Genomic DNA, 18,232 nt, shown 5'->3' on the forward strand with positions numbered 1-18,232 from the left:
TGCCTTGTTCTCGGCGTTCGCATATTGGGACTTATGCTACATAACACATAATTTTTAAAAAGTTTTTCAGTATGTAGGGAGTAATAATTTTGGTGAAATGCAAATTGAAAAACCTCATATTAAAAAAAAAAAACCAAAGCAATTATTAGCATTTATTTTCATTCTTATTCCATTTAAAATGTATATGTTTGGTAGTGATTTGTAGTATACCGTACCCTCCCCAATCACAAATCTCTTTTTTTTCTAGTCAGTCTAGAAAAAAATTGAAATTTACTCACCCTGCCCTTTATCCCTGTCAAAATTTCTTTCATCCCCAAAACAACCTCTCTCATCAACTGTTCTTTCTTTGTTTAAATACTTAACTGCTGGGCATTGGGAACATCAGTAGATCAGCTGAAGAGGGAAAATATTTTGGAAATTGAGAAATGTAGAAGTAAATCTTGAAATTTCTCCTGACTGATATTTTAAAATCTAAGCCAAAAAGACAATAACGGAATGCCATTTTTTTTCTTATTTAGAGAGTAACATCATAAATCCCCAAGGCTCATATCCAAACCAGGGATATATAATTTTGAATAAATGCAATCTTATTTATGCAGGACTGATGTCATATTCCAGCTGCTTTAAATGAATGAATGAATGAACGAATGAATAAATAAATCAACCCATCCAAGGTCCATTTACAGACAGGGAAATTATTGGACTTACTTTTGAAAATGTACAGAATGGCTGGGGCTTTGTGCTTTCTCTTTCTTTTAACAACAACAACAAAAAAAAAAGTCAGTCCAGGAAGTCCTGCAAAGGAGAAGCAGCCTCTGTGAAAAACTCCAGACTGCTATGACAAGATGGGGTGTTTCTGCTGCTAAAAGAAAAATAAAGGCCTAGATCCCTAACCACCTTGTAGATTTTCAAAAGAAAAATAGACATTTCTTGGAGGGAATGATGAACACCTGCCACACTTCGTTTTAATTAAATTTTCCTCTCATTTTTTCCTAATTGGCACCAGGATATGATGAGATTCTCTGCTATCTCTGCCTGCCAGAAGGAGGTCATCAGAGATCTGGAACCAAGGGGAGAGTTTTGAAAGCTCAGCTGCCAATGCACCTCACTTTGGAGATATAAATGACTGAACCCTCAAAGATTTAACACTCATCTTGGATACTTCACCACAGTTCTCTCACAAAAGTTCATGTTATCTCTAAGGCCTAAGGAAAAAGCTCAGTGATTAGATTGGGTTACTAAATAATTTGAAGATGACTACTTGAGGAGGACAGTAATGCAGCTGCCCAACTGTTGATTTGAAGCTGGAAACTTTTCTCTCAGAATGTCTATGAAGATTCTTAGCCATTCCAGTTCACGGTTGTCTGAAAGGTGCTTTTTTCAAAAGATAACTGGACTATGGTTTTTTTTTTTGAGGAAGAAGACGTTTCGCTTCTCATCGAAGAGGCTTCATCAGTTCTGACTGGATGGTGGTAGTGGTGGGGAATGGAAGGATCATGTTTCTTTCTGGTCATCTGTCATTAGCACTCTCTCTCTGAGAGCCATTGAGGCTCTCCGGTTCACCTGAATCTCTTAGAAATGGTCCTAATGAATTACTCTATACTCTAAATATTGGCCACAAAGCATAAACGGAAGCTGAACCTGGCACAAATTCAATGTTTGAGAACATCTTATTCAAACTTGGAGTATTAACGTCAAAATAAAATTCAGTGCAGACAGCAGCAATATAATCTAAATTCTTAGTTTTTAAGCAGTTTTAAAATCAGTAATGCTCCTGTCCTGATTCTGGCTTCCTTGGATTTACCATAGTTTAAACCCGTTATAAATTAAATGTAATGCTGATTGGAAGTATCGTAAACATTATAGGCTTGGAGATGATAAACATATGTTTATTTAGCCATTTTGTAAACAGAGAATGTACTTGATTTATTTATTTTTTTGATAAATTCATTTCTGTTGCTGATATTGATGCTGTTCTATTTGCTTTCTTTTATTACCAACCAAATCCACATTCAGCTGCTTAGGAAGGACCAACTTGGAGGTAAATGTGTTCACTCTCACCAGATTGTCTGTCAGGAGCTCATCGGATTGCCCATCTTCCACCCACTTTTAATCTTTAGAAAAACATACTTCTCCCCTTTCAAGTTAGTGCATCCAGTGACATTTGTTTCCCCAGTGAAGCAGTGAAGAGACAATTGTTATTTTAGCCATCAGACATGGAGTCAGGATTGAATCTCTCAAAGCCTTTGATCTGCCCTAAGATTAGCCCCTGATCCATGGCATGGCCGGCTTTCAATCCAGTCTTTTCTGATCTCTCCTCACTAATATAGCAACTCACACAAAAAGCGATGCGGCTTTCCTACTCTTTGGTGATTTGGGGATGCTGTATGTCGAACAGAATGTGTTTAATGACTTGCCAGAGAAATGGCACTCAGCTGCTTCTCTCCAGCAGAGATTTCTCTTAGCATTTGAGAGGGGGGAAAAAAGGCAATTTGAATTAACAACTTTTCATTTACCATTGTGAGGCCAGTAATAGTGCATCTCAAAGACTGAAGGTTTTCCATTATGATTTCTCCGGCCAAAGGAGAAAAGTCTTCGGAACAGCTCCATTCCACTAGAAAACAAACCAAAAAGGGGAAGGTCAGATTGGCTTGGGTTGCTTCAGGAGGAAGTCTGTAAATGCTAAACCACTTCAAGGCAATTTTTGCCTTCCATTTTTCTTAAATCATTTTACTATTTTTAATTTTAAAAATTAGACAATCTTATGCAATCTCTGATGGCCTGGGCACAAACCTAGTTGCAGTCAGTGGGATTTATATTTAAGATATGTATGAGATTATACTATAAACCAAGCAAGGGTGCTATTCAGCAGGTTCTGACAGGTTCTGGAGAACTGGTAGCAGAAATTTTGAGTAGTTCGGAGAACCGGCAAATACCACCTCTGGCTGGCCCCAGAGTGGGGAGGGAATGCGGATTTTGCAGTATCCTTCCCCTGCCATGCCCACCAAGCCACACCAGGCCCACCAGGTCATGCCCATAGAACCTGTAGTAAAAGAATTTGGATTTCACCACTGAAGCCAAGCAAGTAAAAACAGGAATACAAATTGCAGCTGACAGATAAAATTATTAAACCAATGCTTAATAAATAAAATATAAGGGAATAGGTTATATTTGTTGAAATTCCATTCTTATAATTATAGTTACTGTTTCAGCTAGCAACACTGGGAGGTAGGAAAACATGGAAATAGAATCCAAAACATTTAAAGACTGGAAAATGTTTGTTTGATACCTAATGTAGGGTTATCAGATTTGGGCTGCAAAAATTCAGATAACCACTAGATATCAGCAAAGAGTTAAAGTTTTCTCTGTCATCATCTAGTAACTTCCAAATTTCTACTGCCCAAATTTGGTACCACATCTAAATCCTGATACCAAATTTGGTATCACATCTGATCCTTCATGTAAAGTAAGTTCTACCTTCTCTTGTATCCTGGCCAAGAGCAGTGATACATTTCTTCTAACAGAATAACAGAGTTGGAAGGGATGTTGGAGGTCTTCTTCTCCAACCTCCTGGTCAAGCAGGAAACTATACCATTTCAGACAAATTATTGTCTAATCTCTTCTTTAAAATCTCCAGTGTTGGAGCACCCACAACTTCAGGAGGCAAGACGTTCCACTGATTAATTATTCTATATTATGCTTCCTATGGGTCTTTAGCTCTAAGTCCCTCTTCCAAAAATTTCCCCTCTTCAAACCTACTATGAGAAGTAATACATCCAAGTTCAATAAATGTTAGCTTTTCTCTCTTAGCCTTGCATTCCCCAAGGCTTTAACAACATGAGTATCAGTGATTTTACTAAGAGCCACAGCACTATCTCCAGCCAGCACCATGAAAGGCTGTTAATCAAACATCTTGTAGGGCTTCTCTCTTTCCTATGCATAGCTGCCATTCATTATAATGTGCCAGTAAGTGTCATTATATTTGATGGCCTTTCACATTTTCCATTGTAAACCACAATTTTTCTGGGCTTTATAACGTTTGCTGCATTAAATCACCTAAAAGCAAAGCTGGATATACAAACTGCCAAAACAGACAAGTTCCATTACAGTGCCAGCATAAATTGGAGAAGACCATCCTAGTTGTTTAATGTCAAACAAAAGGAATGTGCTGTCTTGTCTGAAGACCTGTACTGGGGGAGGAGGGGGGGGGAATTTGAGGCCATTCTTTGTATTTCATTGCACATGATAGAAATGTGCAGTGTAGGTAACTGATAGAAAGAAAAGGAAGCAATACGTCAAGCATAATCAAGAACCAGGATTAACTATATTTTAGTAAATTTGGGCCAAATGACTAGAAATCAAAGAAGAGAGAAGATAAAAGGGAAGTAAAAGAACATAAAATGTTATAATTGTTAAAATGTTTGCTATTATAATCTTAAAGAGCAACTGTGGCATGCCCTATGCATTTCAGAATCCACCTTAAGTCAAATCTCATCGAAAACAACATTGAGCCAGTATCAATGGGCTTGAATTAAAGTAATATGAATACAGTGATGCAAGAGAATATCCATTACAGGCTAAGAATATCAAAAGAAGCCTCTTTCAAGTGTGATTTTTAAAGAAATGGGCTGTTGAATTTTGAAAAGGAAAGATAAAGCCAAAAATAATGCATTTAAAATAAAGAAAATCTTTTGCCTATCTGTAGCGTGCTCAATATTATTGTTCTTTTTCACAAAACTTTCTTGGGATTAGCAATGCAGATAAGATTGTCTGTATACAGATATACAGTATTTCTTTTTAAGCTACATTAATTATCTCTTATGAAAACTATATCCTCTTTTATGATTGATAGGTGGCCCTCTTCAAAGGGATGACCTCACTATGTTGACTTCTCTTGCTTATCAGAAGCAGAAAAGAAAATCACTATGGTTTATTTAGAGCTTGATTTTGCTCATACTAAAGCAGCAACATTCTTCTCCCAACCACCTCCAGCTGTCTTGAAAATCAGTTCTTTGTTGCTACTGAACATTTCATTAGTCAGATAAAGAACAGGGCTCCTGGACAGTGACTTTTATCACACAAACAGTGTCAGAACAGAGATAAATTCACCATTCATAAATTCATACACATTCAGTTTTGCAGCTACTAAGATTGTTGGATGAGCAGGGACAAAAAACAGCCAGGGAAGTGATTGAAGCCTGGGAAACATGCCCCTTGTCAATCAACAGGAGTGCTGATTTATCACCAGACTATCAAGTATTTAGAAGGTAAGGGCTGTGCAGCACAAACAAATTACAGTTAACAACTTAAAAACCAACCATCAACAGATCCTGATCAACATCTAAAAAGGCATATACAACAGGTACCATATAAATTCCACACATTTGTAGCACACACCATATAAATTCCTAGCACACACTCTGCTAGGAAGGAGTTCCCTGAGGATGGGCTCTAGCATGAGTCCAAAAGCTGAGAAGACAAAACCTGTGGTCCCAGTGACCGACTCAGATTGGATCCTGCAACATTATCCTGGGACATGTATGTATATTCAACTTCATTCGTGATAAATTCATGAGGTTTTTTTTCATAATAACAACCGAATGACAATTTGGTGCTAAAATAAGAAGTCAGAGGAAACTCTCTGTTTATACAGCTCTAGTCCACATGCATTTTGTCCTGTGTACCTGACGGGATAATTCACACAAATACTGTCATAAGGAGCAAAGCAACAGTCAAAGAATGCAAAGAATGCAAAGGGATGATCAGAACTGATTATTGCACATTGCGCATAAAACAATATTTATTCTTAAATATTAGTTTATCAATTTTTTCATCCTGCCATGACTTTTTAAAAATTACATTATCTCATGGGGGGAATTTAAATATTGTAAGCAGACCTCAGAAAGCATTATTAAAACGTAGCTGTCATTATAGAAGCTCTTCAAAAAAACTATGTGAATTAGTTCTAATTTTTAATTTTGCCCTTAAGAATAGCCATCTTATATCCAAATAAAAACCAGGTTGATACCTCTGGTAGCCCAGATATAGCAAGAATGGGTAACAAAGACAGGTAGCTAGGCAAAGAATAAACACTTCTGTCAGTTCTGCTTTCTTACATTGCACTTTTAAAATATTGTTTATGATGAAATGTGTGAATTGTATTGTATGTGGGCATTTCTTGCCTAATTGTATAGCCACATTGAGTAAGTACAGATAGGCCTGGAAAGAATCAAGTTATATCTGTTGGAAACTATACAGTAATTTAGTACAACATTTATTATATGAATGCACATGAATTGAAACTCAGAGCATTCCAAACTTTTGGTCTAGATTGGTGTTCCCCAACCTGGGCAAGGTTGAAGGTGGGTGGACTTCAACTCCCAGAATTCCCCAGGCAGCCATGCTGGCTGAGGAATTCTGGGAGTCGAAGTCCAGACGTCTTCAACTTGCTAAGGTTAAGAAATACTGGTCTAGATGGCTGAATGTCTGCTTTGCTTTCTTCTTCATGGTATTCTGTTCCACCCTACCCCACCCCAATCCATCCCATCCCATCCCATGATTTCTGTGAAATTAAAATTCAGCAAGTTTCATAAAACATGTTATGATAGAAACATTATCATAAAATAGCTTATGACAATATACAAAATGTCATAAAACACATCTTGCACTGATGGTTGAATGTGCTACACAGTTCAACATGAGCTATTTTCAATGGAATGGGACAACTCGCCACGGCCATCTCATCCCAGCTATCCACAGCAAGTCGGTCATGACAAATTGCCCTAGACCCATTTTCAAGGCAGATACATCTCTGAATGTAGCCTGAATTTTTAAGAACTTTTCAAGTATATTAGAAGCTCTGCTATTATTGAAGGCACTGAGGAATTTGATGTCTGAAATGATGACCCGATGGGTCACAGTTTGCCTATTTTTTGATTTCACATGTTGCTCATTACATTTTAAGAAGAAATTGGTTTAATTAAGGCTTCCAGCCTCCTACAAAAGAAATAAGGATAGTCTCCGATTAAAGGCCAGGGTGATGCCATATTAAAGTCTTAGCTTAGGCGCAGGGAGACTGAAGAGTTAGTCCACTTTCAATCATAGACACTTACTGAGTGACTTTGGACTAGCCACGCTCACTTAGTTCAGCCTATCTCACAGGGTTGCTACACAGGAAAATCAGTGGGAATGCTATGTATTAAAGTGTACTTTGAATTTCAGAGATTCAAGATGCACATCTCCTCAAACTCTATATACCATGTTGCAAAGCTATTAGTTTCCCAATTGGGGACTTATCTATCTGTCACTGTAAGCACTAGAGAAAAGCCGAACTTTTTCTCCACATCTGAAAACAAACACATTTGTCAGGAGCAGTGACAGATTATCTTTTTATGCCTTTGTAGTGTTTCATATGGCACATTGTTTAGTTCTCTAGCTAAAATAGGACTCAGGTTTATTGTTCATACACAGAGCATCTTATTAATAATCCAAAAAAGTCAGTGGCTGTCCTCATTTCCCCCCTAGTCATTAAGCTCTCAAGATCTTGTTGCTGGGATATGTGTGTTTAGATTAGCCATTTATTATGTTTTATTTCAGCGTTGAGCTTCTGTGGTAAATCTATCTATGCCAATGACCTTGATTGAGAGATAGAGGACAGTACAGGAGTTTTGATGAAGATATATCTTAAAGAGGCCTTCTCCACTCTGATGCTCATCAAATATATTAATACTATGTCTCCTTTTAACCCTAGCCATAATAGCGAAGCCAGATTGATGGGGGGGGGAGATGTAAGGTTTAAGGCCATTTGTTCTTGTTGTGTTCTTTCCCTGTTTCACTTCCTGAGAACGAACACAACAGGGAATAAATGGCATTAAACTCTACATGAAAGCTAAGACTTATCTAGCTCTATCAAGGTTTGAATTGTTTACATTGACAGATAGTGACATTTTCTGTGTACAAATGTGGTGGGCTCTAAATATAATTGACAATAAGATAGATAGATAGATAGATAGATAGATAGATAGATAGATAGATAGATAGATAGATAGATAGATAGATAGATAGACAGACAGACAGACGGATGGATTGACGGACGGATGGATGATAGTAGATAGATGATAGATACCCGTGTTTCCCTGAGTCTTATTTTCTTATTTTCTTACTTAGTGAAGTGGTCATTCAGTGGAATATCATTTGATGACACCAGATTTACAACATCTGTTCCACTGTGGTCATTTAGCAAATCAACTGTATTCATTAAATCTAATATCATACACTTACAATTAACTTGACACCACAATATACAATTTACTGCCAGCATCTCTACTGACTTTGCTTGTTAGAAGCTTGTTGGAAGAATGATCACAAATGGTGATCATTCAACTGCAGACCCTATGACTGTTGTGAATGCACAAACAGAGAAATCACTAATCAGGAACTACCTCTAAATGTGAATAGCAGCAAAACTGAAAATAAGGGCAGCCTTCTATCTACGAGTGGCCATCTGCCAAGGGCCCAGACAGGTGGAAGCAAAGCCTATATATATATATATGTCTTTGGTTATTCGGGTTTTCTCCCGCATAAAATTGGAAGTTTCTTGGCAACGTTTCAACGAAGTCTCATTCGTCATCTTCAGGCTGGTGTTCTCGGCTTCGTGCTTCTAGGAGCACGAAGCCGAGAACACCAGCCTGAAGATGACGAATGAGACTTCGTCGAAACGTTGCCAAGAAACCTCCAATTTTACGCGGGAGAAAACCCGAATAACCAAAGACCTACATTCAAACACCCGCGAAAACCTCAGAAAACATACACACACACACACACACACACACACACTGATTTGAGATTTAAGTTAATTTCAAATAACCAATACAACTGCTGCGAATACATTGAAAATTCCCTCGTTCTCACACATTAAAAACATGGATGGATTCAGCCTATTCGGTCTGCTTTTGGGCAAGCCAGTTGCTCCGATGATCAGCTGAGAGCGAACTGGTTCGCTCTGACCATCAGCTGGGTCTGCCCGCCTGCCACAGTGCTATACCTACCTTTATTTTGTTCATTTGAAGCCCAGCTGATAGGCGCGGCAGAGCGGATTGCTGCGCCTCAGCTGTTTTTAGTGCTTTTAACACTGCTTTTAATTGTGTTTTCTAATGGATTGGCAGGCATGCGAGCGAAGCGAGCATGCATGAGTGAAGCGCATGCTCAGCAAACCAGTTGTTACACTGGTTGAATCCCACCACTGATTAAAAATGATAAAGGATTCAAAGAAAGATGGATGGGTAGGAAACCATTCTCAGGCCACATATTTGTAAAAGATATCATCAAAATATACAAGAAGCAAAACATATAGTGCTAAGTAATTGGAAAGCCATTGTCATGCATGTCAATTCAACAACTTCTGGACTAATAATAAAGCTTGGCCTAGTAGACTCTTGAGGATGACAGTGAACTATTGCTAAGTCCAGAAAGAAAATAACAAGGTTTTAATACCCTATTTCCAGGGGTGAAATGCTCCTGGTTCGGACAGTCTCGGGCGAGTAGGTAGGAATGGCGGCGGGCAGTTCGGAGAACTGGTAGCAAAAATCCCTGCCGCCGCCCTCCATGCCCAGCTGAGCCGCGCGATCATCAGAGCCCTTTTTTCCTTTTAAATGGCTCTGATGAGCCCAGCTCTGATGATCTCAGCTGTTGCCTGGTAATCGGTAGCAAAAATCCCTCCCCCTCCCCCCCAGCTTGCTGGTCGCAACGCCTTGCTGTAATCCCTGCAATCCATTGCATCAGCAAGCAACTGAATCTCCCTGCCTGCAATCAAGCAGGCAGAGAGTTGTGGACTTCAACTCCCAGAATTCCTCAGCCAGCAAACCAAAGCAGGCTGAGGAATTCTGGGAGTTGAAGTCTACAAGTGTTAAAGTTGCCAACGTTGGAGACCCCTGTTCTATTAGGTAAGTTTTTTTCCCCTTTGGGAGCTTTAAAAAAATAGTTAATTGGGGGTTTTTTTAGTTGTTCTTTTTTTAGACCTAGCCATTTACAGTTTAGGAAGTTTTAAATTTAGCTGCTTTTATATAAAAATAAAAATAAATTAACATAAAATAATATTTGTGCAGCTTTCTGAGATTTAGTGTGTTTCTGTAGTATTTCACTCTAACTACACAAACACACAAAATCTCACAAAGCTGTATGTGGAATTTTGTGTGTGTAAAGTGTGAAAGTTGGTTTTTTGGGCTTTTTGTGGCTGTGTGAGGTTCCTGCTTGTTGCAGGGGCCATTTTGGGTCTAGCACAGCTGCTTTTATATTGTTGGTGAGCCAGTTGTGTTGTGTTGTGTTTTGTAGGTTAAAAAGGGCAAAGAAATGACATTGACTTGGCCACGCCCACCTGACCAACAAGCCACGCCCTCCCCGTCACCTTACCACCAAGCCCCGCCCACTAATTAAGCCACGTCCACAGAACCGGTAGCAAAAATTTTTAGATTTCACCCCTGCCTGTTTTCCCCAAAATAAGATATTCCCTGATAATAAGCCTAATTGGGCTTTTGAGCGCATGGCAATAAAGCCAAGCGCTTATTTCAGGGTTTAAAAACATATAAGACAGGGTCTTATTTTTGGGGAAACGTAGTATATATGTTTTTTTCTTTAGCACTCCTGATAAAACATACCTCTCTGGCACACTCTGGCTAGTCTCTGGTTTGTTTTGCCTTGTTGATCTGTGCAGTATGAATCTTGTCAGCAGTATAAAAATCCTATGCTTTGCCAACTCATTGAACATTTTCTGGAGAAAAGCTTTTGGGAGGAATTCCATTCTCTTAGCTAACTCTAGCTTATTTGCCAACAGAAAATAAGCACTAAGTGTGGGTATTGGCTTGACTTATCACCTCACTATGTCACAGTGCAAGAAACATAGGCTGAAGTTTAAAAAAAAGGCATGGCCCTAGTGATATAGCCAGTGAGGTTTAATAGGTTAAGACAAAACAGTTCTGTACAATTTCACCCACCATCCCATTTGGACAGTTCATAAGTTTATATCTTCTCCAGGCATCAAATCTAATTTTAAGAATTAGATTGGGGAGAAGAACTGCATCATTTAAAGAAATTTTTTTGAATAAGAGCTCTTTTAACGAAAGAACTCTGTTGATCTCCCAGAATGTACGTATGCCAAAATTGTATGTTCCATTTGCATTTCCCAACTACAACATACATACTCATCCAGTACACACACACACTCTCTCCCTCCCTCCCTCCGTCTCTCTCTGCATTGCCCAGATCATGACAAATTTGCTGATACTGTGAGTAACTTCTTAAGGCACTGTGCATTATGATGATGTGATACTAACCAAACAAAGATTCCAGAATCATTTCAATTGTAAATCTGGATAAGCCTAATAAGTATTGGAGAATATGGAAATATTGAGACTAAACTGGGTTTGAGTTATTTTTCTCTAAAGAATCTATGCAAAAACTGATGGCTGTGTAAAGCAGGTGTGTCCAACACATGACTGTGTTGTACAGGGCTGCATGTGCAGCCCTGTACAACTAGTAATGCAGCCCCAGAAGAGTTGTCTGAAGACATTTTCCATGGTCTTCTGGACAGCGTGGCTATATGCCAAAGGGTGCACGGAACACTGTTACCTTTCTTTCTTCCTACCGAAGTGGTACCTATTAATCTACTTGCATTTGCATGCTTTTGAATTGCTAGGTGGGCAGGAGCTGGGGCAGGAACAGGAGCTCACCCTTTGCATGGTGCTCAGATCTCAAACCCAGGCTGTCAGCTCCAGCTGACAAGCTCAGCATCTTTAACAACTGAGCCATCGCACCTTCCTGTTATTTATATACATTAACTATATTATATATTTTATATGTGTCCAGCACAATTCCTCTTTACCGAATATAGCTCAGGAGGTTGGACAACAATGGTGTAAAGCATTTAATCTTTTTCCTCTTCTGAGAGACTTATTTTCTGGGCAAAGAAAAAAATTGGCCTATTTCTCTTGGAAATGCAGCATCTTTCTCCATTTCAAGATGAAGGAGGCATATATCAAACTGGCAATGTATCTGAAGCACTTATAACTTATTGTGTAATACTAATGTTAGTTCATACATAGCTGGATGACAGACCCACAAAATCCAATTTAACAACTACAGTATTTTCAGTGGTGAAATGTAAAATTTGTTACTACCGGTTCTGTGGGTGTGGCTTGGTGGGGGATAATATGACTGAATGGGCGTGGCCAACTTTTTTTTTTTAACTTTTAAAAGCATTTTTTCTACAACCTCTTCGGCTGAAGAGGTTGTTTAAAAAATGCTTTTAAAAGCCTCTGACGATCCCAGCTAAGTTGCCTGATCGGCAGAGGCTTTTTTTCCTTTTAAAAGCATTTTTTCTATAACCTTTTCGGCCAAAGAGGTTGTAGAAAAAATGCTTTTAAAAGCCTCTGATGATCCCAGCTGAGCTGCGCAATCATCAGAGGCTTTTTTTTTACTATTAAAAGCATTTTTTTGGCCAAAGAGGTTGTAGAAAAAATGCTTTTAAAAATAATTAAAAAAAGCCTCTGATGATTGCGCAGCTCAGCTGGGCATGGGGGGGGGGGGGCAGGGATTTTTGCTACCGGTTCTCTGAACCACCCGCCTCCATCGCTACCGGATCGGGCAATGCAGTCCGAACCGGAAACATTTCACCCCTGAGTATTTTGCCTAAGATTTCAATGGTTATAGGTTTTAGAAAACTGTCTGCACGTTTATATCTAAATCTTTTCTGTCTATCCTCCTCCACAAAATGAGAATATTTTCTTCACCAAATCCCCTTCTCCGCCAAATAACAGTGCAGGTATAAACTTCCCATGCAATGAAACATTTTTTTTATCTTTTTCAGAGGTACTTCAAGCGACATGCTCCAAAATGGAGGTCTTTCTTGATAGGAATACACTGAGTATTTTTGTTATTTTTTTTCTGCCTAACAAAATCGTTATATACTTGTTAAAGCACAGCTACTGAAGATGGTGCTTGGGGATCAAAGAAATTCTCTCCTCAGCATGGGGTCTTTTAAGCTGTGAAATCTTACTTTCTCTGACAAAGCACTGACTTTGAGGTGAAGAATGAAAACCAGAAGCCTCTGAGACTAGAGAAAGAGGTCAGGGTGGGAAAAGCAAGCATAAACACCAATATAAGCCTTTTAATATAAATGATTATTATGTAATGGCACAAGGGAGCAATTTTACTCAGAATCAGGCTACTCTTCTATGGCATTATCTCTCTGAATAAATAGGATAATACAAGGAATGGGTAAATCAGTCTAAATCCATTCAGTATTAGGATGCTATATTCTATCAAACGTTCAGTACATTGGTTAAAAATAATCTCAGAAATTATTATAATGTATATATTTTATATGAATATTTGTCTATTACACTCTGTGTAATATGTATGTACGGTTGCTTCATAGATGCATATTTTATTTTTAGTTATCCGAAATATGTATATGTCTACACTTAATGGGACTTGTGGCGATGTGTATATGACAATAAATAATCTTTTATAAATGAATATACAGTATAGGCAGTCCTCGACTTAAGACCACAATTGAGCCCAAAATTTCTGTTGCTAAGGAAGACAGTTTTTAAGTGAGTTTTGCTCCATTTTACGACCTTTCTTGCCACAGTTGTGTGAATCATTAAAGGTGTTCAGTTAATAACATGGTTATTAAGTGAATCTGGCTTCCCCATTGATTTTGCTTGACAGAAAGTTGCAAAAGATGATCACATGACCCTGGGACACCGCAACCATTATAAATATGTTGGAAGAAATGTCCATCTGGGTTCAGTTCCAAGTGGGGAAAAAAACACTGGAAACAAGAAGACTGCTTGGAAAGATGGTTTAATGGTGGACAGGAATCACATGGCTTGAGTTCCTGAACAGGAGCACATGGCTTGAGTTCCTGAGTAGAAAACAAAGTCAAGGACTACCTGAACACCACTTTTGAACCACTACCTGAACACATCACATTATTGCAAAGTGATTGCTAGCAGATTTCACAAAATGCATAGCCATTCATGTGGTGAAAGCTTCTGCATTGGAGGTGGATCAGAGGGCATCATCTGAAAACAAAGGCATGACAGATTAATTCTGCAATGGTCACTCTTCTCTAGCAGTTCACCTCCAGCCTATAAAATCAGCAGAATCATGCCAGTCAGCTGGATTGCATGAATGGGAGGAGGTGAAGAAGAGTCATGATCAGGTTGTTTTGGCTTTAAAGGTGATAACCAGACACCCTAAATTGTGGCCTTTACATGTCTTTCTTTTGGGCAGCCTTAGAAGAGCCTTCCCTAACCTGCCACCCTCTGAATGAATGAATTAAATCTCAGAATTCCTTAATCAGCATGGCCTAGAGGCCAGTACTGGGGGAAAAAATAGATACTACCACTCTCGGTGAATTTAAATGAGATGCATGGTTTTATTTAGGTTTTAAATTATATTGTGCAAACACAATAGAGTAGTTGTTCTCAACTGGTGTGCCATGACACATAGCCATGACTTGGCTTATTACTAGTGTGGCACAAGATTTTGTGTGCATGTTATTTATTTTATTTTTCTGTATTATAGCAATAGCAATAGCGCTTAGCAGTGGTGGTATTCAGCCGGTTCGGACCGGTTCAAGCGAACAGGTAGTGGCGACATGCGCCCCCGCCCCTGCCTACCCTCCCTGGTGCTATATCGTCCTCTTTAGCCATGTTTTCTAAGCCGCGTACACTCACATTTTTGGTGTGTGGTGAACTGGTGATAAAATTATGTGAAACCCACCTCTGGCGCTTAGGCTTATGTACCACTTCATAGTGCTTTACAGCCCCCTCTAGTCAGCATATGGTCGCCAACAATCTGGGTCCTCATTTTACTAACTCTGGAAGGATAGAAGCTGAGTCAACCTTAAGCCAGAGAGGATTGAACTCCCTGCAGTGAGCTGAATTAGCCTGCCATACTGCATTCCAACCACTGTGCCATCATGGCTCTTGTTTATGTTTATTCTATATAATCTGTATATTAAGTTGTGTTCATAATTTTTTTAAAAAATTATAACTTCCCCTTGAACCATTCCCTACATGTTTAAAAATTCTTATATATGATTAATTTTCTGGTGTGCCTCAAAGCAATGCTATATTCAATATTGTGCCATGGATTCAAAAAGATTGAAAACCAATGGCTTAGAGAATGACCAAAACATAATTTTCTAAATATACACAAATGACTGAAAAGGGCCATCCTATGTATGTTTGCAAAGATGAGTCTCCTAAAATTTCAGAAAAACCATTTTCATACCTAATAAGAAAAGGACATTCCAGAGAAATTGCTTTTAAAATTGAAGTGTAATAGCAATTCCATGTGGTTTTAAAATACTTAATTAATTCATGTATATTTGAACTAGGGCGCATTAATATAATTGCATTGTTTTAGACTTTTTAAATGTCTAAATGTCACATTCCCTAGGTTCTTGATGTGCCTAGCTGACAATTTTGTCTTATGAAAGGTAGAGGAAAAACAAAAGACACCCGGTGAGACTGGTAAGGTTGCACATGGAGCTCTCTGATAAACTGAGGGACAAAAAGGTCAAATGTGGGGGGAAACCCCAGAAAGAGGGGTACATAACTAAAACAGAATACCAGCAAGTAGCCTGAATCTGCAAGGAGGAAGTCAGGAAAGCTATGGCCCCAAATGAACTAAGACTGGCAACTAATACTAAACATTATTTAAAAAGAATTTTCTTTCAATACGTAAGGAACAAGTAAGAAAGTGAAGGAAATGATAAGTCCATTAATGGGAGCGTATGGCAAGAAAGAGACAGCTGGCAGGGAGAAAGCAGAATTGCTTAATTCTTTCTTTGGATCTGTTTTTATGCAAAAGGAAGAAATAGCCCAACCTATCAAAAACAGGAGATAAACAGGTATACAAGTTAAAATAGGCAAGGAATTAGTAAGAGAATACCTATCCACCCTCAAATCACATACAAATCACATGGACTGGATGATTTACAACCCAGGGTTCTGAAGGAGCTGGCAGAATTAATCTTGGAGCCATTAAATATAAAGTTCCTGTAGCATAAGAAAGGCCGGAAAAGAGCTGAAGTGGTTCTAATCTACAAAAAAGGGGGAAAATAGATCCAGAAAATTATAGGCCAATCAGCCTGACATCAATACCTGGGAAAATCCTGGAAAAGATAATCAAGCAGCGGATTTGTGAGCATCTAGAAATGAACAAGCTTTTTACTAGATGTCAGCAAGGGTTTGTTAAAAACATATCATGGCAGACAAATTGAATTGCTTACTTTGATAAAGGGACTAAATTAGTACATCAAAGAAATGTTGTGGACATACTGTAGGAATCCTGACACGTGGACTTCAGTAAGGCATTTGACAAAGTAAAATCATAGCCTACTTCTTGATAAGAAAGAATGATGCGGAATAGACAGTACCATCACCAGATAGATTTGCAGTTGGCTGACCAACCACCCAGCATGTAGTCCTCAATAGAACTATATCTGCATGAGGGAAGTATGCAGTGCAGTATCTTAAAGTTCTGTCTTGGGCCCAGTACTCTTCAACATTAGAATTAGCATTCTTTATTGGCCAAGTGTGATTAGACACACAAGGAATCTGTCTCCGGTGCATAAGCTCTTGGTGTACATACAACAATAGTGATAGATCATTATCAAAGTCATTGTAAAAATACATTCATCATAAGACATTAGATACAACATCTTCATAAATGGTCTAAATGAGATAGAAGGGGAACTCATCAAATTTGCAGACAACACCAAGTTGGGGGAGGAATAGGTAAGATTTTAGAATATAGACTCATGATTCAGAAGAAACTTGACACATTTGAGTACTGGGCCCTATCCGATAAGATGCAGTTCAGTGGTAATATAAGTAAGGTCTTCACTTAGGCAGGAAAAACCAAATGTATAGGTTTAGAATAGGCTGGTACCTGGCCGAACAGTAGTAACTGTGAGACGGATATAGTGGACCATCACTTATGAGACATCAGTGTGCTGCAGCTGCCAAAACAGCCAATGCAATCCTAGGCTGCATCAACAAAGGGATACTATCAAGATCACAAGAAGTGATAATACCACTTTATACTGCACCAGTGAAACTACATTTGGAATACTGCATCCAAGTTCAAGTCACCGAGATTCAAAAAAGGATGCTGAGACCCTAGGAAGACTGCAGAAAAGAGCAACAAAGATAATCAGGAGTCTGAAAGCTAAATCATATGATGAACGATTAAGGGAGTTAGATATTCTAGCCCAGGGGTCTGCAACTTTGGCAATTTTAAGCCTGGTGGATTTCAACTCCCAGCATTCCCCAGCTTAAAGTTGCCAAGATTGTAGACCGCTGGTCTAGCCTGTTGAAAAGGGTTGTGAGTGACATGATAGCTGTTTTCCAGTACTTGATGAACTGTCACAGAGAAGAGGGGATTGACTTATTCTCCCAAACTCATGGGATAGAACAAAAAGCAATGAGCAGAAGCTTGTTAGAGATTCAACTTAGAACTAAGGAGAAATTTCCTGACAGTGAGAACAATTAATCAGTGGAACAGCTAGCCTCCGTAAGTTATGGGTGCACCATCACTGGAGATTTTAAAGAATAGATTGGACAACCATTTGTCTATGATGATATAAAATCTGCTGCCTTGAGCAGGGAGTAGGACTAGAAGATCTCCGAGGTCCAGTGGTGGGTTTCAAAATTTTTTACTACCGGTTCTGTGGGTTTGGCTTGGTGGGCGTGGCATGGCTTGGTGGGTATGGCAGGGGAAGGATACCGTAAAATCTCCATTCCCTCCCCAATCCAGGGGAAGGTTACTGCAAATTCCCCATTTCTTCCTGATCAGCTGGGACTCGGGAGGCAGAGAATAGATGGGGGTGGGGGCAGTATGAATTTTTACTACCGGTTCTCCGAACTACTCAAAATTTCCACTACTGGTTCTCCAGAACTGGTCAGAACCTGCTGAAAGCCACCTCTGCCAAGGCCCCTTCCAGCCCTATGATTCTTCATTCCATGTTTCATGATATATACTGCCAGCAGCCAGTCAACTTGCAGAATATAGTAATTGGGAAAAACACTTTTTAAAAAAAATGATAACAAATCCTCACAGGCACAGCTCTACCCCTAGAAAATCCCTGACTTTAATTTAAAATCTATTATCAGATACTTCTCCCTTCTCTCTCCGCAGATCCTGAGACTCTGAGCCAACA

At 39.0% G+C, this 18,232-nt stretch overlaps 1 protein-coding gene across 1 annotated transcript in view; it reads right to left on the reverse strand.

Moving 5' to 3' along the window:
* ANKFN1 (ankyrin repeat and fibronectin type III domain containing 1) overlaps positions 1-18,232 on the reverse strand; it is a 129,550-nt gene that overhangs the window by 84,829 nt on the left and 26,489 nt on the right. Inside the window, exon 5 of the mRNA XM_070934819.1 lies at positions 2,517-2,614. Within this exon, the coding sequence (XP_070790920.1) occupies positions 2,517-2,614 (98 nt within the window). The remainder of the gene's footprint in view (positions 1-2,516; positions 2,615-18,232) is intronic.

This window comes from Pituophis catenifer, unplaced genomic scaffold, assembly GCF_029215685.1.
Source record: "Pituophis catenifer annectens isolate HBS135680 unplaced genomic scaffold, rPitCat1.0.hap2 SCAF_2, whole genome shotgun sequence".
NCBI classification, from domain to species: Eukaryota; Metazoa; Chordata; class Lepidosauria; order Squamata; family Colubridae; genus Pituophis; species Pituophis catenifer.